At 40.3% G+C, this 25,828-nt stretch overlaps 1 protein-coding gene across 4 annotated transcripts; it reads left to right on the plus strand.

The window, feature by feature from the left end:
* Positions 1-627: 627 nt before the first annotated feature.
* On the plus strand, positions 628-25,403 carry LOC125274062 (methyl-CpG-binding domain protein 5-like). 4 transcript variants are annotated; one of them, XM_048200113.1, is made up of 11 exons: positions 628-942; positions 3,699-4,293; positions 6,262-6,364; positions 11,278-11,458; positions 12,259-14,325; positions 17,583-17,833; positions 17,919-18,989; positions 19,988-20,061; positions 21,230-21,337; positions 21,591-21,666; positions 21,762-25,403. In XM_048200113.1, exons 2-11 carry the CDS (start codon positions 4,187-4,189, stop codon positions 21,819-21,821), a joined length of 4,098 nt encoding a protein of 1,365 aa, XP_048056070.1. In that variant the 5' UTR covers positions 628-942; positions 3,699-4,186; the 3' UTR covers positions 21,822-25,403. The 4 variants fall into 4 exon arrangements, with proteins under 4 accessions (XP_048056070.1, XP_048056071.1, XP_048056072.1 ...); XM_048200114.1 differs by having other exon boundaries at positions 11,278-11,446; XM_048200115.1 differs by lacking the exon at positions 21,230-21,337 and having other exon boundaries at positions 21,534-21,666.
* The last annotated feature ends 425 nt before the right edge of the window (positions 25,404-25,828 follow it).

Raw genomic sequence — 25,828 nt, forward strand, 5'->3', positions numbered from 1 at the left:
GAACATAAAGTTTGAGACCTTCTATTTTGTTTTTCTTAAAATAAATACACGCATAAACACTACCATTTCAGAAAGGGTAGACCTTACCATCAACCACTTGTTCCTTAATTCTATTTGAAATAAACTTAGTTCTATTTCGAACATAATATTTTAAATAAACACTAAATGAATTGCTATATTAAAATACTTTACATTTAAATGTATGTTTAAAAAACCAAACAAATAAATAAATAAATAGAACGTATAACATATGATAACTGAGTTTTAGAGTGATCTGAATTAGAATTAATTTTATATTGGTGTAATAATGGTGTATTCATGTAATAATAACCATGAACTGTTACAATATGTCCGTAACTGAGATCCACACATAATGTAACAGTGTGTTCTATCTTCCTGAAGCAATTAATAGTACTATTAGCTACTAACTATTCATTTAAATGCATTTAACTACTGTACATATTTTATTATGTAGGACATGCAAATGAAAAGGACACTGATACAGATGAGCACAAAGTTTTTTTTATATTTAGCCTTTTTTGCTGACCATTTACAGGTATAAATCATATTCACGATGTTCTGATGAAACATTTAATAACATCCTCTGTGTGTCCCGTCATGCCCCGGTGCATTGTGGTTGCTTGTCAGGGGCGCATGCGCACAGCGGAGCTCCATCTTTCCATCCCGAGCGCAGAAGAGCAGCGGATGTGTTGATGCTTTTGGCCGTTTTGTTTTTATTTTTAAACGCCCAGAGTCGATGTGAAACAAACCCGAGCGGACTCTTCCTCCGTTATTATCCTCCTGGGAGCTTCCAGCCGACAGAAATGCGGCGTGTGGCGGGTGTTATGAGGTAGATTGAGCCGCTGCTGCTGCGCTTCGGCCGCGGCGACACATTTGAGTGTAAATCCGCTGCAAGAGTGTTTCCGGCCCGCACGCGAGCAGGTACGTGCGTGCAGCTTGTGAGTTTTTGTACGTGTGATTGTATGTTTGTTGCGCGTGTACTGTTTAGGTTACCAGTTAGCTGTGTGTGTGTGTGTATGTCTGTATGTGTGTGCGCGTGTGCGCGCGTGCGCTCGGATTCACCCGCAGCCATAATGAGCCCAGAGCTTTATCCCGAACCGAACCGAAGCGCCTGTGCTGAGCTGCGATCCGACCTCTGTGTGCGAGTCTAATGTGCTTCGCCTTCATCTCTGACTAGCTTTAGCTTTAGCTGTGGGCCAGCAGCTCATTTATCTGCACTAGGTTAGTGTTGTCATTATTAAATACAGAAATGAGTGATTGTAAATGTGATGTTTGTCGTTATACAAACACACAAGTGTTTGAGCGGGACATTACTGTTTCATCTCTGTCAGTTTGATCAGTCATCTTCAAGAGAGAATCTGTCTGATCACATCTGAAACTCACATTATTTTACTGTCAGTACAACTGTCACTCATATATCAGTGTGAATACAGTGATTACACAGTATTTACAGCTATTAATCGGTGGATAAATCTGACAGCCGAAATGGGAATGACCTTATGTCATGTTAATGACAGGTAGGCAGCACCTGGAGTGTGACACACACACACACACACACACACACACACACACACACACACACACACACACACAGACCTGATGTGTCTCATACTACACTCATGTAGTGATCAAGACGTTCTGTGTCTCTGTCATGTATGTTGTCACATGTCCTGTTGTCATTTAACTTGTGAATATTTTTCTGTGGTTGGTGAGTTGATTACATTGTCATTTTTGATGTTGTTTTAGCAGCACACATTGCAGAAAATGACCTCTGAACTTTTTAAGGTCACTTCAGGGCATAACAGCTGGACTCTGTTGGTCCATCTCAATTTACGTACTTGTGTACTATTCTATGCCATTACAGTGTGAGTAGTGAAAAAGTGCACTTTAAATACCCGGATGATGCAGTTAATTAACTAAAAAAAGTGAAGTGTGGAATTTTGGATGGTTCGTGCATTCAACTGTTGCAGCTTTACTTATGTAGTGAATTATCAATGTTAAATGACAAAATAACATTATAAAATTCATACACTACACATTTGAGTGCATAGTATAGTGTATAGTGCATCATTTGGGACACAGCTTGTGTGTATGATTGCATTGTGTCATCTCTAGTCTTGATGTCATTCAGTTGCAATGTAGTTTGTGCAGATTAGCATCTGATTGCTAGGGTAAAAGGGTTTCATTCTTGTCAGAGTCTTCTCTGACAGCACGCGTGCAGTTTCTGCAGGCGAGATGTGCGATTGTCATTGTAGCGTGCATGCATGCATGTGTGTGTGTCCAGCATTGAGGTTTGTGTGATCTAGTCTCAGACCTGTTCACACTGCTAATGTTCAGGAGTGAATTCAGATCTGATACACCAAAAGCCAACCCAGAATGCCCAACATCTCAGTTCTTGATTCAATCTGCCTGTTGTTTGTGCTTCAGAATAGAAAAACTTACTGTTTATAAGATAACCTGAAATTCATCCATGATTTCAACATGATCTTCTTGAAATATCTCTTTGTGAGCTGCGATCAAATGTCCTTCTGAAATCAATAGAGCATTATTTACCCTTACTGGTCTGCGATATCTGCATGTTTTTTTATTTTATCTTTCATATAGGTGATGCTAATCTGTCACTCGCAGTCCTGACCAATCAGAGCTCACTTATCAACATGTATGTTGTTCAATAGATACTGTACAGTTCAAAAGATTAGGATTGATACAATTTTGTAAAATGTAATTTATTCCTGTGATCAAAGCTGAATTTGAACTCTTGTCTTTAGTGTCACATGATCCCTGAGAAATCATTCTAATATGCTGATTTGCTACTCAAGAAACATTTCTGATTATTATCAATGTTGAAAACAGTTGTGCTGCTTCAGATTTTAGTGTAAACCAGGGGTAGGCAAGTTCGGTCCTAGAGAGCTGCTGTCCTGCTGAGTTTAGCTTCAATCTTAATCAAACACACCTGAACAAGCTAATCAAGCTCTTTAGGATTACTAAGGCTATAGGCAGCTGAAGGTTTTTTTTCAGGGTTGGAGCTAAACTCTGCAGGACAGTGGCTCTCTAGGACTGAACTTGCCTACCCCTGGTGTAAACCATCCACACCAAAAGGCGATGACAGTCTGATTACTTTAAGTGCGCTTGCGTTTTGTCTCTTTAAATGCTCGATCTCTATAAAGTAGAATGGATTCTGATTGGCTGTCAATGTTTTTATCCTTCCTTCAGTTGGGAAAGCTCTTTCTTAAAGAGATTCCAATGGTGTAATTTATCTGTGCCGTTATCTTATAGTTGTGGTGTGGACTATTCTTTTACATTTAGAACTATTTTTAGAACTATATCTTTATCGATATCGTCCTTGTTGTGAATGAGCACCATAGAATCTGGCAGGGTGTTAAAAAGGAAGGAAAGAAAGAAAGAATTTAAATATTTGACCAAATGACATTTTGTTCCTTTCAGTCCTTTCGTCTTGAAGTTTTGAGAAGTGATCACAATCAAAGATTCATTCTTACGGCAGCATTTGGGTGAAATCTTCCTTTCATAGATAATTACAGTTTTAATTATATTATATTTTGAGCAGAAACCCATTGTATCTTTTGTGTAATAAAAGTTTGAGAAGAGCATGTCGACGGAAACTGTTCTTCAAATATTTCCAGAAGTGTTTGGTTTATTATATTTTCTTTCTCTTTTAGGAACCATGAATTTACGTGAGCTGCACCTAAATGGTCCATGATGAGCAGCACATCTAAAGACCTACTGCAAGAACGTGACATGCGCTGTCCACTGTAAAGACGCGTCACCTGACCTGGACGGACGCCTCCGGTGCTGAGCCCGCGGGTCCCGCTGCCTGCCGGGAGCTGCAACTGTTTCCATGTGTCTAGTCATTTGAGGTGCTTTTATGTCAAGATCAGAAGCGCTTTCAGACTTCTTTCTCATGGCTTTGATTGGTCAGACTCTAGCAGCGGAGTTCCTGTCTGCGTTGAGTGGCAAAGTAATGAGGCCCTTCCGTGGCTGGTCTGCGCTGTGAGCCCGTCTCACTGCGGTCTGGCCCGCAACTTCGCCCCGCTTTCAGGAAAGTTGTGCTCCGTCTTCCCTCTTCTGAGTGTCAGAATGAGACATTGTGTCGGGACAGAGAAGAGCGTGTGATCTCTCACGAGGAGTTTTGCACTGGTCCATAAAAATGAATGGAGGTAAAGAAAGGGAGTGTGGGGATGGCAGAGGGCAGCTCGCCCAGGTGCCCATTGGCTGGCAGCGAAAGGTGGAGTCCTCGGGTGTCATTTATATCAGGTATGGACAGTAGTTTTACTGAATGCACTTTCTTGTTATGTTTAAGATGTTTGATTGTTGCATTAGCAGGGTCCAAATGAATTTTTCATCACCTGCCAAATTGTACTGGTCATAAATATTTCTTACAAGCCGCGAATCGCTATTTTGTATCATTTTTAGGGCTGTGCGAAACAATATTTAATTACACACATACTTGTCTGTATCATTTTTTGGTACAGCGGGCTTAATTGGCGGGCACCATTTCTTTGCATAAAAGATAAGTGACGGCGTTTGTTTTTTCTTTGTGCTTTTTTTTAACTCTTTTCGTATGGTGTACAGTTCGCAAATGTCTGTATTCGGAATATGCCATTGTTTTTCTATGTAAACACTCGCTAGATGGACGTCTTTAACCGTTCCACTCACATCTCACGTCTTTTGCAGCATCTCGCGCATGACACGGCATTCTACATAGTGCTCAAGTTTAAAGAAGTTCAACTTTTAAATAACTTGTCTCTAGACCAGTGTCTCGTATTTTTATCCACAAAAACACGTTGTGTGTGAATTGGACCTACCTAGTTTTGCTGCAATGATAGTTTGACAGGTCTTGTATATTACCTGGCTCTGTGATGCATCATTTCTCCTGTATCCAAAATATTCCCAAACCTTGGATGTTGATTTTTTTAAAAAAAACAACAAAAAATGTTTCTGTGCTTTCTTCCATGTCATAACAGTAAACCCTCTCTATTATGTTTTCTTCAGATTGCACACTGGCAGAAAAATCTTGCTTTCTGTGGTTTAGAAATCGTGTACGCTCGTGATTTTATTAATCGCACAGCTCTAATTATTTTTATCAAAAAAAAAAAAAAATTTGTCAATGCAACAGTGGCATTGTTTAGCTATTTGTCTGTTGCATATTAGCAACAAACAGCAGGTGATTTTGTCACTTGGTGCATCATTTATTATGTCCATTTCAGTGAAACTTCACCTATTTTTGTTTCCCTGGCTTTATGTGGGGAGAGTTTTACGTGTGCGACACTACATAAAGTAGAGGGAAAGAACTGCATGTTTTGAATCGCTCACATTACTTACACCAGCGAGGCTCAAATTCGTGACCGTTCCTGATAAGTTACCAGCCAAATAGGGCCTGTCGTGATTATTGATTAATCGCCTGATTGCGATTATTCCTTTTAATTGCAATTGTTTGAGATAACCGCAATAATTATGCGGTTTAAATTCCATCCGCAATTTTGCCATCCAAATGAGGGACATTTAAGCGCTCAGGAAAATGCCATTAAATAAATTATATTGTGTCTCCTTTTCAGATGTGGTAGAGAGAAACAGTAGATTTATAATCTAGCAGGGAATTAAAAATATAAACACTGTTATAAAGTACACAAAGATAGTGAAGGGTCTAACTTCATACAAAATTATATTATTTAATAAATAATTATTATAATAATTATTAATTTTCACAGCAATAAAGTAAATAATATTGGTCAATTTTATTTACATTTTTATAATCATTTGAATCTTATTTTTTTTTTATACAATTTTTATTATATTATATTAGGCTAACAATGTAAGTGATATGAACAAAACAGAATTAAAAAGTTAATTGCAATTATTTGTATGACGATTAATCATCAGCTCAAAATTCATGATTGTGACTCTCCCAAAGTCCGCTACTCTCATTTGGTGTGTTCCAGTTTGGACCCTGTGTGAAACATGTAATTTCATCTAGTCCTCCAGACACAAGCAATTATTTGTCAAAAATAAAGTGTCTATTTTTACTTTTATAGATTGATGTCTTTACTGTAATAGTCAAGTCACCTTTATTTCTACAGCGCTTTATACAGTGAAGATTGTTTCAAAGCAGCTTCACCATGATAAATAGGAAGATAACAATCAAACTTCATTAAATATGAGACAAATTCAAAATTCTTCTGTAAAGCAATTGTGTAATTGGTGTGTGTGTGTGTGTGTGTGCAGTCCAAGTGGATCAGTGCTGTCCTGCCTCGAGCAGGTTAAGTCTTACTTGCTGACTGATGGCACCTGTAAATGTGGTCTGGAGTGTCCTCTCATCCTACCCAAGGTCAGTACTGATGTTGTAAGGCAGATGCACAACTGCCCATTTCACAAATACTTTGCATACAATCTGGACATGTTTCCAAAAGCCATATTTTACATCATCACTGATAATAGCATTGATGTGGAGGATAAATCACTGTCCCTTTTTTTTTTTATTGCAAGATCAGTATAAATACTCCACTCCATTCCTCAACCTGCATGAGTATTTCATGTTTTCATTCACTGTTCAGTTGTAACCCTTGCGAACCACACATTATACAACTGACCTGAGAAACATTATACCTGAGAATATTTCTCTATGCATGTCCAATATTTGTCACCCGTTTAAAATCAGAACTAGCGATGGCAATAAATCACTCTTTTAAAAGGATAGTTCACCCAGGTTGTTCCAAACCTCTATGAATTTCTTGCTTCTGCTGAACACAAAAGAAGATATTTTGAAGAATATTGGTAACAAAACAGTTGATGGGCCCTATTGACTACCATAGTTTTTTTCCGTCAGGGGAAAGAAATTCATTCAGGTTTGGAACAACTTGAGGGTGATTTATGATTCACTTTGATTCATTCAGATGCTTTCACTGAATCATTTGGAGTTTAGTCAGTAAAATGGTATCAGACAAAACACATTCAAAATAAAACAAGTGTCAACTTTTTGAAAGGTAAATTTAAGAAACTTAAGCTATTACTGTGTCATGAAAATACAGGGCTGTTCAGGCTAAAAGTGTTTTTAGCCACCTGTGCTCTCCCCAAAATTCTTTCATCATTTACTTACCCTCATACCATCCCTGATGTATGACATTCTTTTTTTTTTTTCAGAAAAACACAAACTAAGATTTTTAGGAAAATAATCCAAAATAATTTCGAGGTCTACTGTCCTACTGTCTCGAGTTCAGCTTGACAAATGCAAGTACGTTATAAAATAATGGGGAAGCACAGAGGACCATCACTTTTCACACAAGCTTCACAACTTGCTTGCGTCACACCATCCGTCTCATGAGCGCTCTTTTGACAGTTGCTGTTTGTTTTTTTCCCAAGCAAACGAGCGGCAGCCATTCAGTGGCATTATACAGACTCAGAGATGGATTAATTAAGAGTCTGTGATTGGATCATTATTGCAGTGATTATTATGTTTCTAGCATGTCATATGTTTGGCAACAGTTCTTAACCCTAATTGATGGGAGTGTGTAGCTTTTCATTTCTTAAACAACCATGTAGGAAGACGTATCATTGCCAACATTCCAGGATGACAAAGCCAAGATTCATCAAGCTCATATTGTGAAAGATTGATTGGGAGGGAGCATGAAGAATTATTTTCACACGTGAGTTCACACCTCTGAGACCTTAAATTCATTGAAAGTCTTTGGAATGTGCTGGAGTAGACTTTACAGAGTGCTCGACTCATTGTCATCGTCAATACAAGGTCTTGAGCAGACATTGATGCATCAAATTTTGGCCAAGATCTTGAATTGACAATGCAAGAGTCAAGCACTCTGTTAAGTCTATTCCAGCACATCCACGAAGACATTTCAATGAATTTAAAGGGGGCCTATTATGCAAAATTCACTTTTATAAGGTGTTTAAACAACGATGTGTGTCCGTGTGAGAACAACCAGCCGTATAATGGTAAAAATCCACTTGTTCTTTTTTTTTTTTTTATAATTCCCATGAATCAAAAACAGTCTCTTCGCACGCGCTGATTCAGATTCCCCCCTACAATGACGTCACTTTAGGGAGAATCCTTGCTCACAGCCGGTGATGATCTGCCCCATTAGCATAGACACAGTCCTGAGTGAGAAGCACAGAGTCAGCCATTTCTGTATCCTCACTGTAGCAGCTGGAGTTGTACATTGTCTGCCCCAAAAAGGGATTACACGTGTTGTGTTTTGGGATGTTCCAGTGCACAAGAGTCTCCATAGACTCCTGCCATCTGAGTCACTGAGAACACTGGTTAAATTTCATTTTAGAAGGAAATGTCCCGAAGAAAATTGCTTGAGTCTTAGACGTTTGTGCCAGACTGCTTCACAAACGAGAGTATTTTCAATGCTGGATTTTCAAAAAGGTTGATTCTGAAAGATGGGTCAATACCAACGCTTAGTGCGCAAACTTCGTATCCAGACAAAGCATCACACGTCATATGTTGTGAGTCCTTCCAAATTGCCTTTCTGAAAGAGCTGAGCCGTTTCTGAGCCACACTCTGTATGGCTAATGTTGCTAAAGCTACCATTGTCTCTGCCAGTTTTCACTGTTGCTGTCCTCACATGCTATCAGAATTATCGTAAATACAAGTTTCCTAGTCAAAAATTGTACATGAACGCCCTTTGAAGTCGCCCATTTGAAAGCGATGAGCTCGTAATTACAACTTCATTAGTGGGAATTATTACATTTCATGTGAAGACACCAGGGGTCTCATTTATAAAACTGTGCGTAGGATCCCTACTAAAAGTGTACGTACGCGCAAAAGCTAGATTCTGCGTACGCACAAAAAAAATCAGATTTATAAAACCATGCGTACGCCAGAACCTGAGCACAAATCCCTTTATAAATCCCAGTCAGCGGAAGATTGTGCGTACGTGCATCTCCACCCTGTCTCCTCCCCGAAATCACCATATATGGAGCTTACGACGCCTAGTTTTACTATGCATAACCTCATCTGCATATCATTTCCATACATGTTCCCAACCACGTGACACCATGGTTAACACCGTCAAAGGTACAAGACATTGGAAAATATTAGATATGGACTATAAATGCCATTTGTGCCACACATTATATTGATAAAGATCATCCAGTATCCTCTTTATGTTTTAGAATAAATATATCAAAATATCCATAAAAACAAAATTGTATAAAATACTTCAGATAAAGGTTTTAGAATAGAGTTGATTCATTAATTTCCACTGGCCAAATAGTATTTGAATAGTTTTAAACAATTCAAATCAAATTTATGCAGTTTTGCTGATGAGGTGAACATATCTTTTAGGAAGTTTATAGGCTATTTTTAGTGGAAACAGATTGGCCTACTTATTTATTGCAGTGTAAATACAATTGTCTGACTCGGCGCGTCACTGACAAAGGATTTTAAAAAGAAAACATGCAAATCTTACCGTTTTCCTCAAATTATATCCTTCAAATGGTAATTGTTTGAAGATCCTACACAACATCAACACCTCCTGCAGCTGTGGCTGTACAGTAAGATATCATTGGACCTATTCAAACTGGACAACGGACCGTTCGACCACCAAATCCAGCAGTGTCTTCCATAATATCGAAGTTAAGTGTGCATCACTGATCGTCAAAAAAAATATTTTGTCATAACATCTGCAGTTTAGTTTAAAGAGGAATTATTGTGCTCCCAGCGCTCCTCGCTGTCATAAAACAGCGTGTCACTGGAAAAGTGATCGAAAGTAGCACATCTACTATCTCAATTCATATCACTTTTGTCTCCAGAATGTGCGTACGCACGGCTCAAAGTTTGCTTAAAGGTGCGCACATTCTCCCGTCAAGTTTGTTTTTATAGATCACAACCTTTGCGCGGGAACTGGCGTACGCACACTTCCAGCCCCGTTTTGTGCGTAAGCACGCTTTATAAATGAGACCCCAGGAGACCAGAGCTATGTCGTTATTTTTATCCCACCATACTCACCATCTGCGTAATTCATAAATGCGCATTTATAATGCACAGTACAGACAGATGACTGAACATATAAGGCTGAACACTACTACTGACAGTTTCTGACATTTTCAGTGCGTGAGATTGTCCTGTTTTGTTGTTGCCGGTATGCTGGAGCATGAGCTCTTGAACCTCTGCCCTCTTCTTGAAAGAGGGTGGGGAGCACCAGCTTATTTGCATTTAAACGGTGCATTTTTGCTCACCCCCAAAAAGTGGCAATTTTAACATGCTATAAAAAATTATCTTAGGGTATTTTGAGCTCAAACTTCAAACACACACTCTGGGGACATCAGAGACTTTTTTTACATCTGTAAAAAGGGGCATAATAGGTCCCCTTTAAGGTCTGGACTCTGAGGTGCCAATTCATTTGTAAAATGATTCTTCATGCTCCCTCCCAACCATTCTTTCACAGTTTGAACCTGATGAATCTTGGCTTTCTCATCCTGGAATGTGTCCATGATGCGTCTTCCTGCATGGTTGTTTAAGAAATGAAATCTACACACTCCAATTTGGGTTAGAAGAACAATTAGGGTTAGAAGAAGTGTTGCCAAATGTATAACATGCTAGTAACATAATATTGCAATAATGATCCAATCATAGACTCTTAAGCATTTGCCCATTTAAATCCAAACAACGACTTTTTTTTTTGGCTGTGCAGTGTACATTGGGGATGGCATGATGAGTGATGAATGGTTCAGATCAAATCATAGTTTCTGTGTTCGAAATCACATACTCTCTGACTAGATACTTATTTTGAATAATTACTTTGCGACTGCAAAAAAAAAAAAGCGTGTTCTATATAGTATGAATGTAATCCGGATGTACTACATTCGCCATATTGTCACTGTCATGTGACCTTCCAGAGTCAGTTGCGTCGCTACATTGCCATTTACAAATCCTCTCCCGTTAGCCTCATGGGATAGTAAAATGTGCATTGTATGCACACATCAGAATCTTGCCAGAAGTTTTAGGTCATCCAGGTACTTTTTGCCTACTCTTTTAGGAGTACTGTGAATTCAGACAATGTTAATTTTCCCCGCCATTTGCTTCATTAATTTGCTTATACCAACTCATTTCACACATACTATATTTGTAGGGAAATTTTGATGTTGGGATAACTTTTAGTAATAAGTATGGTAATATTGACTTTGAGATTTACTCGCCCCTAAATATCACATCAAATAAACAAAGCTAACTGTGACTTTATGCTGAAACAAAGTCCTGCTCTGACAATTCTGTTTTCTTAGGTTTTCAATTTCGATCCTGGTGCGGTGGTGAAGCAGAGGACTGCAGAGGATGTGAAGGCTGATGAGGATGTTACGAAGCTTTGCATCCACAAGAGGAAGCTTATCGCTGTGGCGACGCTGCATAAAAGCATGGAGCTGCCGCCTCCTTCCCTAACACTCACCAGTCCAGGTGGAGGCACAAGTATGACGTCTTATCTGACAACAGAATGAGTCAGTTTTGTAAATTTAAAGTGCCCCTATTATGCTGCTTCGAATATTACCTTTCATTTATTATTTTTGTGAATGTAAAAGGTCTGCAAAATTTCAAAGATCGAAGTGCAGATAAATGGAGTTAATGTCTCCCAAAAGAAAGAAGTGATTCTGAACTGCCTGAAACGAGTCGTCAATAATTCCAGCCTTACTTCCAGCTCGAACCCAAGTAGGTTTGCAACAAATTTGGTGTTCCGTTTCCGACACATGGTAAGCAGTCGCCCAATCAAAACACACTAGGCATTTGACCAGTCAAAGCAGAGCAACTCTCAGAAAGGAGGGGTGAAAAAATTTCCACTGTGAAAAAATTTATATACAATTTATATTATGAGAAAATTTGTGTTTTTTGAACTTGGATGCATGTTAACCTATTGCAGGAGACTCCAAAACAAACTTAGGAACCTTTAAAATAGCATAAAAGAGGCACTTTAATTTGAATGTTTATGAACAAGCTCCTTTTTAATAATGTTTTTGTGCATGTTTTTTCCTCAGTATTTAGTGATTTTACTGTGAATTGTAGGACGGGTTCCTATGATGTAAATTAAGTAATTCTAAGCTTTTGATAAATAGGCCCTATTATAAATGTCACAGGAAATCACAGTTTATCGCAAATGACAACCAATGACAATCTCACAAACCCATCCCAAATCTAGCACAAACCCATAGGGTTCATATACACATATAAACATTCACACACCAAATGACTGACAGCGACTCTCTGTCTTCCTGTAGGTGTGACCTCCATGACCCCTACCACACAGCCTCGAGCAATAAGGAATAAAACCCACGAGGGCCAGCCAGAATGTAAGAACCCATTTAAGGTGATGATGGCGGCGGGGCAACGGCACTTCTCTCCGGATCTGTGCGGCCCGCAGCAGCAGGACGTTTTTCCTGTGTACTCCAGGCAGAGACTGGCCAGCGGTGAGCCAGGGCCCAAGTCTCCGTACCGCAGCGGGCATGGAGGCATGTTGAGCCCTCCCTCGCAAGCCTTCGGGGATGGCTCTCTGTCCCCAAGAACAGACGCTATTGGCAGTCCTGACGGGTTTGTACGCAACAACCCCTGTGGCTTCCAGGGGACCGGCAGTCCCAGCGCCATCCACAGCAACAGCCGCATCCCTTTGTCTTCTCCTGGGGTCATGATGCACGGCTCACCCGCCACCCAGTCATCCTGTGTCATGGCTGGAAGGACTAACATGCCTCTGTCCCCCCCAGTCCCCAACAAGAGCCCCGTCATGAAAAAGCCCCTGTGCAACTACCCGCCCAGCATGGACTCGAGCAGAACTGTGTTTCACCACAAGGCTCCATCTGCTCCCGCGCCCCCTCTGCCACCTCCCTGTGCCCTGCAGAATAAACAGGTGAGCTCCGAGAAGGACCCTCTTGGCATCCTGGATCCCATTCCCAGTAAACCGAATCCATCTACTTTCCAGCCCAATGCCCACTCTCAGGTACCAATGGTGAATGTAAACATCCCTCCTGCCATCGTCCCATTGCCGAGCAACCTGCCTTTGCCCACGGTGAAGCCGGGGCCGGTCGGTCACATGCAGAGGACTCAGCATGGCACAGCCACATCCATCTCCCCATCACCCGTCACCTCTCCTGTGCACATGTCTGGGCCCTCCCTGGGCCGGATGGAAGTGTCTCCGCAACGATCCCGCTCCTCGTCCACCTCTTCCGAGCAAGGCAGCTTTGCCGTTCCCCCGTGCGGCACTATGAAGGTCCCGCCACGCTCGCCCAGATCCTCCATGAGTTCGCCCCGACCTGCTTTGCCTTCCAGCCCATCTGGCAAACCAGACGTTCTCCACCAGTACAAAGAAATACCCACCCAGCTACTGGCAGGGATGAGTAGCAGCATGAGCAGTCAGCACAATCCCATGTATCCCCCCGCCTCAGGCGGCACCACACCGCAGAAGGAGCACCCGGGCCTTTTGGGAATGCCACTGAACCAGATCCTTAACCAACACAACGCTGCCTCTTTCCCTGCCAGCAGTCTCCTCTCAGCTGCCGCCAAAGCACAGCTAGCAAATCAAAATAAGCTTGGAGGAGGAAGTGGCTGCAGCGGTGGCGGCACTTGCTCAGGCAGTGCAGGGGCATCTGCTGGGCTCTCTTGCCCTCTCGGTGCAACTGATACCAACAGGGCTGTTGAAACCCACAATACTTTAAATCCTATGTTGCCACCCAACCCTGCCATGATTATGCCCAGCAGTGAGGGCCAGAGTGGACGTGCAGCCCTTCGAGACAAGCTCATGGCACAGCAGCGTGACCCTCTCCGCAAGCGCAAGCATCCTCCAAACGCTGCTAACCACGAGAACAATTTCTTCAACATGGCTGGCATGAGGACGCCCTGCTCTTCCACCGAGCAGATGAGAAAAACCTCTCGACTGCCCTCAAACACATCAATGGCTCAGTTACTCCAATCTTTGAGCAACCACAGCTCACACATGGCCAGGGGCAGAAACCCAGGCCTTGTAAGTCCTGGTCGTGTGCACTTTGGCGAGGGGGCCGTGGCCTCTGGTGTGGCACCTCAGAGTGCACAAGTACAGCAGCGGCTGCATGGCCAGACAGAAGCCATGCTCTGCCCTGGTGTGGAGTCCCAGAGCCAGTATTCAGGCATGATGAACCAGATGCAGGCTACAGCGATGGGAAACTGTGGACCTGTGAACCAAGGAGGACAAGTTCCTCTTGGAAACCATGTGATGGGGCACACAAGCTCTCACTTTCAGCAGCGTGTCCAGCCAAACGTCAGCTGCATGCTGCCCAGCAGCAGTGATGCCTGCTGCTCACAACCCATGACTGACACAGGTAAGGAGAATATTGAGCACTTGATTCTGTAGTGATATTTTGTTACACTAAATTGGTATTGAGTAATCTCATATGGTAATGCAAGATTTTTGTCATCTCGCCTGCCCCTAGGTTGCATGCTTTTTGGTTTCTTTTACCTTATTGGATGTTTTTAATAACTTTTGTCTTGGTAATGAGTACAGTGAAAAGACAGTAGTGAAGTTTCTTCCATTGCGGCAACTCCTAATTACTAAAGAGGCTAAAAAAATAAAAAAATGTTTGCAATGATTTGGAAGCAGTCGTTCACATCGCTTAAAGGGATTGCCCCCCCCCCCCAAAAAAAACAACATTCTGTCATCTATTACTCACCCTCATGTCGTTCCAAATCCATAAGACTTTTCATCTTCAGAACACAAATGAATAATATTTCTAATGAAATCTGAGAGATTTTTGTACCTCCATTAAAAGTCTATTCACCCATGAACTAAGCCTTAAAATAACAATAACTGTTTTTCATTTTATGTGGCGGGGCCAATGAAAAATTTGTAGAAATCGGGGGGAAAAATGCATTGAGCTCTGCTGAATTCAATATTGTAATTAACACCCTATATATGGAAATATGTTATGATGTTATAATGAATATTTGTGCCCTCCTTTTTTATAATGTAGTATCAGTGAATTGCTGGAGCTGTTTATATAGAGAATACAGTCACTCTACTGTGAAGTTAGAAGTGACTATATTCACTATGATATAACATTTGTTGCTATTGATTAAAACCATCTGCTTTAATGGCTGTTTAAATTCATAAGGCTACCAGGTTTGTTCTTACAGTTGCACTAAATGAAGGAAAAAAATGGCCAACCCCCCCCCTAGACAAAAACTGCTTTTTCCATGATTTGTTTAAATTCGCTTAAATCATAAGCAGGATATTCTGTTGGAATATTTTTGGAGATAAATCTTCTTTATGATCTGATCAAAAAAAAGTGATGAGTCATACTGTCAACTTTTCCTGTCGTGGATCATGTAAGCTGTTTCTTTTGATATGATGCAGCATCTTTTGATCAAATGTGGTTTATTAAATCAGTCTATCCAAGTAAATTACATTGGAGGAAAGATTACTTGCTGTCAGGCAGATGAGGTTATGCTTCATAAACGGTTACTGTAATGTGCCATAATGATAATAACTGTTGTCAAAATCATCATACTTGCAGTCCAAATTCAAAAATTTGTTATATTGAAAGAACTAAAAACAAAGTTATATTGCATGCATGTAAGTATTTTTTATTTATTTTTTTAAACCAGCACAGATCCAGTGTTGGCATGACATGAATGTTTTGTTTCAGGCCTGTTTGCATTTTGTTGGCCTGAGCACCTGTACTTACATACTTAAAAATGCTCCTGTTATAATGCACACATCTTCTTTCCTGACCTGTTCAGTCGTGTATGTGTGTGTTTGTGAATCATACCTTGGAAAGCACTACCAATCATTGCACTGCTGTCTCCATGGCAACCTCCCCAGCAGCGCTGGCAACAGTAGATCATACACACTGTCCGCACAGGGCCGTCATTCTGTGACACCACACACAGCATTCATTATGCAACACGACACAACTGTTATTTAGCACATGCATTTAATTTCACTTGATATACAGTCAATGTATTTGCAGGAGTTCAATGTGTAGTTCAAGCGTGATTAAACATGCAACCTTTAAAACCAAGAAACTAAACGCACATCAGGTGTTAACATTCACTGTGCCACATCAGCCAGCGAGCACAGGATTTTATACACTGATCTGCAGCTCCACAAACTATGTATACACTAACAATTAAACATGTTTATTTTATAAACTTCAACTGCTCGTCCCTCAGTTTTTTTTTTAAAGACAAACATTGTATTTCCAGGTTTGGCAACTCAAGATCCACTTTCATGCAGAGTTTAGCTTCAACCCTGATCGAACTCACCTGCCTGTAGCTATCTAGCAATCCCGAAGACCTTGATTAGATTGTTCAGGTGTGTTTTGATAAGGTTTGGAGCTGAACTGAAAAGTAAAGTGGATCTTGAGGGCTAGAGTTGCCCATCTTTAGTTTAAAAGCAGAAACGTGATGCTTGTATTTCTATTAGATAGAGCATGTGAATTATTCAGTGAATACCTGTTTATTAATTGAGTGCTGTAAAGTGTTTGATGACCAGTGGATACATTTCTAGTATGCGTTTCTGACAATTTCTGTGGGTGTATCATGCTGAATATACACCAGTTTTAGCACACGGAGGTCTGTAATATCTACAGCGAACTATCCGTAAGTGTTCCCACTGACAGTAGCTCGGCAATACTGGAAGTACGTACATTGCTTACTGGTATCTTTGCTCACGAGCGCTCAGTTCTGGAGACTTATTTTGATGTTACTAACTACTCTAAAGGTCCATTCACATTAAGATAACTATAAAGATAACTATATTAGCATCCAGACCAGCGGACAATATTGTTCTGTTCTGTATTGTGCTGCAGTTATTTCGTCTGCTGCTTAATTCCTTGAGCTCTTGTCAATATATATATATTTTTTTATCATTCATCAGCTGGAAAAAAAATCATTCTGAAAGTGATTCCAATGATATTGTTTCTGTACCGTTATAGTTGTGGTGTGGACTCTGCTATTCTTTGATTTTTAGAACTATATCTTTATCGCTATTGTTATAGTTGTCCTTAGTGTGAACGGGCCTTAAGTCACAGGAAATGTATGTCATTGCAACAGTGATTGACTGGCGACACCACAAAGTCTCACACCTTTCACTAATGACTATCCTTCCAGTTTATGAGCTACAATGTCATAGACAGCAGGGCTGTGTAATTTTAAGCATTAAGTATTTAACACTTTTAAGACCCTTCAAGGAATTATATAATTACATTTTTGCAATTTGTTGCTTGTATGTGGGTACTTTAGAATTTTAGTGGCTTTACTAGAATGACATAATTTTTTACATTTAAAGTTTAGATTAGTAATAAAGTAAGATTAGTAACTGATTCTTTCTCTCTAGTCTTATGCTAAGTATAATCTTGTTTTACATCTTGTTGGTTACTTTTCAAACATTGTGCATTTTGTGCATGCGTAACTAGGTCTGCCAATCAGTTGATTAATTTTTTTGATTTTCCAGATTATATTTTTAGTTTCTCCTGCTTTTGCATATTTTATTTATTTATGTACTAACCAGGCAGTATAGAAATATGTGGTATCAAGATTGGTGACACTTTTGTGCTGTTCCTAACACTTCCTGCCACAGGTGACCCTGCATCACTGAGCTGCAGCATAGGAAACACTCCTCAGATGGGTGGTGTCATGGCTGCCGCAGGGCACATATACCACCACCAACACCACCACCACCACCAGCAGCAGCAGCTGCACCCTTCACTGCAGGGCATGCATGGGGTCTCCACATACCCGAGCCAGGGGCATTCCTTCGCTACCGCCCCTTTTACGGACAATAACGTTCCCAACTCCAACAACTTGCCTTGCCTGTACCAGGATTATCAGGTGACTCACTCAGTCAAGTAAAATAAGTCCTTTCTTTTGCTATAGCTAATGTGCTCTAAATTACATATCTTTGCCATTTGTTCAGGGGTGCATGCCTGACAGCAGCCAGCCTGGAATGACATCTCATTCTGGAGACGCAGGCATGTACCGAGACGGTCAGCAGAAACTACAGGGTCAGGGTGATGCTTCAATGGCAGGAGGTCAGAGTTCGGTGGAGTCAGTGGATGCGATCTACAGAGCGGTGGTGGACGCCGCCGGCAAAGGCATGCATGTGACCATCACCACCGGCATGAGCGGCAGCACACAGGCGAGCCCCGTCCCCGCGCTCAGTGCCATGAGTGCCTTCACTGCCTCCATCGGCCAGCCGCTCAGCCTACCTCATGCCGTTAACGCAGTCATACATGCGCCGCGCAGCTCCGAGGGGACGGAGCAGCTTTCCCAGCCTCAGCGCAACCGGCCGCAGCTGCCCAACCACACGCGCAGAAGCTCCGAGCATGGGAAGAACACGCCGGACGGCACGGACGCGCATGAGTATTTCCGCTCACCCAGCGCTGCCACGCCCCGTCCGCAGTGGGATGAGTCCAACCACGCTCACTGGAGAGGCGAGGAGTTTCTGGAGTGTTCCACACAGGTGCACAGCAGCCCATGCGGTAGCAAAGGAGAGAGAAAAAGCATCATGGACTGTCAGCCAGAGACCCACGAGCCCTCTGACTCTCACAACGATGACAGCTCAAGCCTGCGGTTTAACCACCGCACTGCCAGTGGCATTAGAGAGCGGCTGGAGCCCATGGAGCGATGCGCTCAGCTGAACGGCACGCTGCCTCGTGGCGGGTACGGGGAGCCACTCACCGGCGATGACCAGTCGCCCGGCTCCTCCACAAGCTTGGAAGGGCCGCTGCTCAAAGACTACACTCACTTCAACGGGCACTTTAACGGACACTGTGCACCCAGCCCCTCTGACACAAAGAGTCTCAGCAGTGAGGAGGAGCTGCGGCACCCCGACTCACCTTCAGCTGACCTGCTGCACTACAGGCCCAGGGCCTTCAACGTAGGCGAACTGGTCTGGCCAATAAAAGGCTTCCCTCCCTGGCCTAACAAACTGATGGCAGAAGAGCATGGACACAATCCCAGCATGCAACTGTCTGAACAGGCCAAGGTAAGAAAGACTGCCTTGTCCTGTCTATATCCCCTTGAAGGTGCCTAATGCGAGAGTCAATCTGTTGACTCTTTTATGAATCTGTTGCACTTTTGCTATAGAGCAGCATGTCCTGTTTCATTGAACATTTCAGTGAGATTTGTGTCAGTGGTTGTTTTTAGTGGGGCAAGTGATGATCTCTGAACTCAATCTTGTCAGAAGCTACGTTTCCATCCACCTATTTTAATGAGAATTTTGGGATATCGCATAGAAATGCAGGATTAAAATGGCAAGATACACATAAATTCTAAAAACTTAGATAAATGTATGTGCTCAATTAAGGCAGATTATTTTTTTTATTCGATAAGAAGACATGAAAAGAAGGCATTTACTGAATAAACCCCTGATGTGCAACAAAAAACTTGACTCAACAGACGATGTGATTGGATAACTGGACTAACCAGCGGACCAATCGCATCGCAGCATCTCAAATGTTGGTTTGGTGGTTCTGAAACGTCTGAGCCAAAGTCTGTCATCAAAATGATTTGGTTTAATTCCCTCCCAGAAGTATCACACAATTGCGTTCCCAAACACCAGCATCTGAACGCAAGAGAACACGACAGCGTTTATTGCGTTTCATCTGTCACTCTTGAGATGTAAGTCATTATGATAAAGGAAAAAAGAGTTTCTTCCCCAATTGCAGCAACTTCCATTTTTATCACAGATATTTTTTGTCAATTTCCCAGGAAGTGACGATTTTGTTCTCTTGAACACATGGGATGGAAACGGTGCTATTCCAGTTGTGCACACAAATTAATTCACAGTTTTGGATGGAAACATAGCTAGAGATTGTTGTGCACATCAGATCTCAGTGTACTTTTAGATACAAAAAGTGCACTTAGATTTAAGTCAAGATTCAAATCTTCAACAGCAGTAGTAAATTTTGCAGATAAGTCCTCTGGATCCTGCTGTACCTGGTGTTGCAGTGACAAATCTCCTGCTGTTTGAACACTTTTTAGGTTGAACCAGAGCAGCTGAAAACACTAACACAAGACCTTCAGGTGCTGGACAGAGCCAGCAAAAAAAACAGGAAGTAAGTGTCTTGTCTCTCTAATGTAGGGATATGAAAACACTCATACGCTGATAAACATCTAATCTACAAGTGAGAATGTTTAATGTTCCAATGTTGTGTAAAACGACCAACAGCCGTCAACCATCCCTCTGAGATCTGTGGTCCGACAGACTCGCACAAGCTCATGTTTAAAATACTCACACATTTCCCGATTATTAATTATATCTTAAAGTGACCTTCCTCCCATCTGATTTCTAGTGACAGGTTCACATTTTTAAGTTCAATTCACCTTTATTCGTATAGTGCTTTTCAAAATGCATATCGTTACAAAGTATCTTTACAGAAAATACAGTGCCATTTGCCATTGAACAGGGAGTCTTGCACTAAATTAAGAAATCTCCATTACTCTCTTTAAACTCCAGAGAGCAATAACAGGTGACTGTCAAGGAAAAAATCCATCAATGGTGAGGTGTTGGAAAAAAACCATGAGAGGAACCAGACTTATCTGGGACCCAGCCTTGTCTAGCAACAAAAAATGTTATATAACAATAATATATACCTCTAAGATAGTACAAGTTGCAATATAAGAATAATATTATGGCAGTGTTGTAAGTCCATCTATTGTTGGCGTCATCTGCACCTTTGAGTTTGTAAAGAGGTTGATCCTAATTTAAGATTGATAAGGTCCTATTCCCTGTTTGTTTTTGTTGTTTGTTTGTTTTTTTTATCATTATTGCTTCATAATTTTATTATTATTGCTTTCATGTTTCTATCAGAACTTTTAATGCTCATTTATTTTATTAAATGTTCTTTCATTTTACTGAGCGTTCCTGTTAAAGCCCCGATATACTCACAGTGAAGTTCTTTTTCATTCTTCGCTTAGGGATTAAAAGATGTTTGAAATCAGCAATATACAATATTAGCCACACTGCTGAGAGTGACGTTTAAATGAATATCTAAATATGTGCTGCATTTCCTTCTCAATAACAAAATTAACATGACAAAATGGCAGTCACTCATGTCACATTTATTTATATAGCTCTTTATACAATAGATTGCTTTAAAGCAGCAGCTTTACAGTATTAAACATGGAAAAAAGTGCCATTGTCTCTTTCAGTTAGAATTACAACTTCAGTTTGTACTATAAAGCATATCTCACTGTGTTTTTACTCGCGTCTGACCTCGACAGACTGAATAGAAAAAATGAACCGGAGAAGATTTACACCTCAAAGAAGTCGGAGCTTGAGAGCCACACCTACCTATTACATCATCGCCATGGACCAATCGTAGTTCGAAGGTGTTTACAAGCCAGAGTGAACTTCTTTTCCAGAGAGTTCGCTTTGGCAAGCTGTTTCAAACTACATTAATGAACGTTTTGGCCTGATTTTGTTCGAAATGACGTCAAACCAGTTTGTTCTTCAATTTTGCTTGAAGTATATTTGGGCCTTTAGTTTGGGTCAATGTTTTGTTATTGTTTTTTTTGTTTTTTTAAGGTACTTTATAAATGCCTCAACTTGTACTGAGGCATCTCCTGTCGATCTCTCTCACAGGACAGGAAAGCTGAATCATCATTTAGAAGCTGCGATTCATGAGGCCATGAGTGAGTTGGACAAGATGTCTGGAACTGTGAGTGTCACACACACAAACATCACATGGAGCTTCTCATACGCCTGATTGGCTGAAGGGATGATGCAGTGAAGCTGTTGTCTGTCAATCTGCAGGTTCACCAGGATCGTCAAGTCAAACTGCCCAAACCCAAGAGGAGGAAAATCTCCAGATAACAGCAGCGATCAGGCGTCAGTGTCTCTTTCTTTCTCTCTCTTTCTCTCTTTGATCGTGGTGCTACATTCTAGCAGACGGCTCATCGTGGCCCCGCCCTCACCCAGAGACTGACAGGTGCTGGATCAGCCAATTAGAAAAGGCAGCAAATACAACTTGCTGAAGAACTATTTTTTTCTAGTGTACAAGAAAAAATATCAAAAAAGCAAACAAAAAAAAAAAACTGCATTTAAGAACACAGTCCAAATATTTCTGATATGTTTTCAATGTGTATATAGACAATACAGAAATTTCATGGTAAAAAACATGGGAAGAAGTGTAAATACTGTAGGATAATGACATGTACAAGCCAACTCAATGCACACTTTATCTTCAGCTGTACAAAACACAAAGCAGAAATGTCTCATTGGCCCATAAGGCCCTGAGACATTACAATGAATAAGAGTCAATCTGAGACTTTTGTAAGCTTCAGTTTGAGTTGTATTTTGAGTGTGTATGTGTGTGAGTGTGTCAGAGTGGACTTCACCAGCTGAATGGGCTAGTTACGATTTTGACACAAACTTGTGGGCTTCTATATATAGTTCAGGTCTTCCAGCACTAAACACTAATACATTAATACGTTTAGAATTGTCCTGTGATGTTTTCTGTTTTTATACGGTTATTTTGGTCTTTCTTTTGTCATGTTTAAGTTAGACCACATTGATGAAACACTCTGGTTTCATACTGTAATGGCCAACATTGAGGACAACTGGGGCCTTATAATGTGTGTTAAAATTATGTATGAAACTCCCTGACATGTTTAGTAAAACTTGGCAATAATACAGCCCTGCGCACATGCTCGGTAAAGCCTTATAAGTGTGTGTGTGTACACACACAGACAAATGTACCCTTCAGTATTACTCTGTTTGTTTTGCCTTTCATGATGCACTCAGTATTTTCTCTCTCCTTGAAGTTTCACTCGTCAAGAAATGAACAGTACTTTTGGGAAATCTTAATTTCATTGTCCGCTCAGCCTCCAGTCTTATCAATAGTGTAATGAAAGCCAATTTACTCTACATGGAGACGGTCACCTCATGCTGAGATCACAAGACCAGCTGAACACCAATCACTTTATCTCAGTAACTTTGAAAAGGGAAAATGCTGTCAGTAACTGGAAACGTTGGCTTTTGGCATATCAACATAACCGGGATCAGTGTCTATGGAAGCTTGTTTGTGCCACAGAATAAAAATGGTAATTGTGAGTTGTGACAATCTCACAATTGTGACTTTTTTCCCCCCTCAGAATTGTTTTTTGTTTTGTGAGATAAATTATTATATAAACTCGCAATTCTGAATTTTTTCCTGCAATTGCGAGTTTGTCAGAATTCTTAATTTAGTTAATTGAGTTATAAAGTCAGAATTGCGCCATAAATAGTCACAATGAGATAGTCGCAATTCTGCAATTTTTCTCGTAATTGCAAGTTTATATCTCAGAGTTCTGAATTTATTTCAATTGTGTGAGTATAAAGTCCAAAATCTGAGAAAGTCATATTTTTGAGATGTAAATTCACAATTCAAACGTTTTCTCACTATTGAGTTTATATCTTCTGACTTTATTTCAATCATGAGTCGTAAAGTCCGAATTGTGAGGTAAATAGTTGCAATTCTGAGAAATAGTCATAAAGTCGTAATTCTGATATAAATTGTGATATAAATTTGCGATGACATTTTTTTCTTGCAATTGTGAGTTTCTATCTCATGATTCTGAATTTATTTAAATTGTGAGTTATAAAGTCAGAATTGCGAGATGGTCGTAATTATAATACAAACTCTCAATTGACTTTTTTCTCGTAATTGCAAGTTTATATATCAGAATTCTGAATTTATTTCAGTCGTGAGTTATAAAGTACAAATTGCGAGATTAATAGTCGCAATTCTGAGAAAGTTGTAATTCTGATATAAACTCTCAATTCTGATATAAAATTGCAATTGCAAGTTTATCTCAGAATTTTGACTTTATTTCAGTCATGAGTTATAAAGTCTAAATTGTGAGAGGGTCATAATTCTGAGAAAGTCACAATTCTGATATAAACAAGCAATTCTGACTTTTTTTCCTCACAATTATGGGTTTATATTTCAGAATTGTGAGGGGGAAAAAAGGTCAGAATTGTGAGATTAAAAATTTGCAATTACTTTTTTTATTTCGTGGTGGAAACAAGCTTCCGTAAGTATCAGTCCGAGACCGTGTACATATCAGCCAACCAACATCCAAAATGAGTCTATCTTTAACGTGGCCCAATCTTGTTGTAATAATAATGTGTTATTGTTTTTGAGTGCTGCATTATTGAAAGACACAGATGAACTGTAGATGTATTGAATCTCATACAGACTCAGGAAAGTGCTGTTATCATTCAGATTCAAGTTCTAAAAGGAGTTCATGGGAAACGTCTCTTCAGTGAGAGGAGTTTGTGTCATTGCGTTTGTGGTACTTTGATGAATTATGATCAGAAGGGTTTTTTGAGGAGTAATTGTGGTTTAGGGGTCATAGACTGGGATTTGGAATGAGCCTCACCCTGGAGGTCAGAGGTCAGCGTTGGGGTCAGGACAGGTTGTACATAATTACTGTAGCACATGATGCTACATGGATGTCTGCCATTAACACTAACTCAATATGAAGAGCTGATTAAATTATTTTTCTTGTGTGTAAACTCTATATATGTGTAGGATTTTACAGCACATTGCTGTGTATCATCAGTTTGCATCCATTTTGAACTCTAATCTAGGGCAGATTAAATTCCAGGTATTGGCAGTTTTCTCTCATTGTCGTCGGTCTTTACAGAAATTTCACTACAAAATTAAGTGCAATATTTCCATGCAGTGGATCTGAAAACTATATCAACGCAAATATTGTTTCTAATCATGTTCCAGAGGTGAAAACATTCAAGCCCCATTAACAGACTCAAACAGACGAATGGTGTTGAACTTGTGCACGTCTCTGCTGGTGAAGTCGGCTCTGTTGTTAGTGCAATGCTGCGGCTCTGTGTTCAAAGTCTTACTGTTCAAGGTCAAAATACATTTTGTGTTTATGTGGTCAGTGTTGCCCAAAACCTTTCCATTTCTATTCTTGAGTCATATTCTTTCATTTTCTCTCTGTGTGTGTGTGTGTGTGTGTGTGTGTGTGTGCGCGCGTGTGCGTGCGCGTGTGCGTGTGTGCGTGCGTGCATGTATGTGAACATTTTTATTTTGTTGTCTCTGCTTGCTATTTTATGATTGGTATCTGACTGGTATTACGAACCTTTCTGATGTCAATATTTTTTTTTCCGATACGTATCTGAGTATATATTTTCTCACCAGTATGTACTTTACAGCAGTCGACTTTGTAAAGTATGTTGTGCACTTGATTATGTTTGTTTCTGATAGCTTTGATGTGGCTGTTAGGTTTAGTTTGTTAAAGTCCATAATTTCTTATTGTTTCATTTGATTTTTTTTTTTTTAAGATGTCCTAAACAGCAGTTTTGTAAATATTGTGAACATTACAGGTCATGCTGTGATGTGACATTGAAATAATGTTGCACCAATGTTTCAATTAAAACCTGGTCACTAAATCTTGGTCACTAAACTGGTGTCTTTATATGATGGATCTTCAGAAATAATTGAAAGTATATTTGTTTTGTCTTTTCAAATTTATGTTTTAATACCATTTTCAAATTTACTCTGGACTTCAGTTTAATTCTAGGTAGTAAACCAATGGTTCAGCAGTTAAATACCTTTCATTTTTTTTGGCCACATACACATTTGTAAAAGTTGCACTAAAATGCTTTGTCTGAATAATGTATATAAACTTGAAATGGCTAGAAAATGTCAACAATTTTTTTTTAACCTCAGAAATGGACTGTATAACTTGCTGTTGCAAGTTCTCACATTTTTGACTTTTTTTTTCATGCAATTTTGACTTTACTTCTCACAATTACAAGAAGAAAAGTGGGTTTTTTGTTCTGTGGCGGAAACAAGCTTTCCTAATATGGAAGCT

Source organism: Megalobrama amblycephala, linkage group LG8, assembly GCF_018812025.1.
Source record: "Megalobrama amblycephala isolate DHTTF-2021 linkage group LG8, ASM1881202v1, whole genome shotgun sequence".
NCBI lineage: Eukaryota > Metazoa > Chordata > Actinopteri > Cypriniformes > Xenocyprididae > Megalobrama > Megalobrama amblycephala.

Excerpts from the sequence above, each read along its gene's own strand:
- LOC125274062 (XM_048200113.1), top strand. The coding sequence starts at position 4,187 with ATGAATGGAGGTAAAGAAAGGGAGTGTGGGGATGGCAGAGGGCAGCTC. Across the intron at positions 14,326-17,582 it reads ACAACCCATGACTGACACAG|GTGACCCTGCATCACTGAGC; the intron begins GTAAGGAGAATA and ends TTCCTGCCACAG. Across the intron at positions 21,338-21,590 it reads GGACCAATCGTAGTTCGAAG|GACAGGAAAGCTGAATCATC; the intron begins GTGTTTACAAGC and ends TCTCTCTCACAG.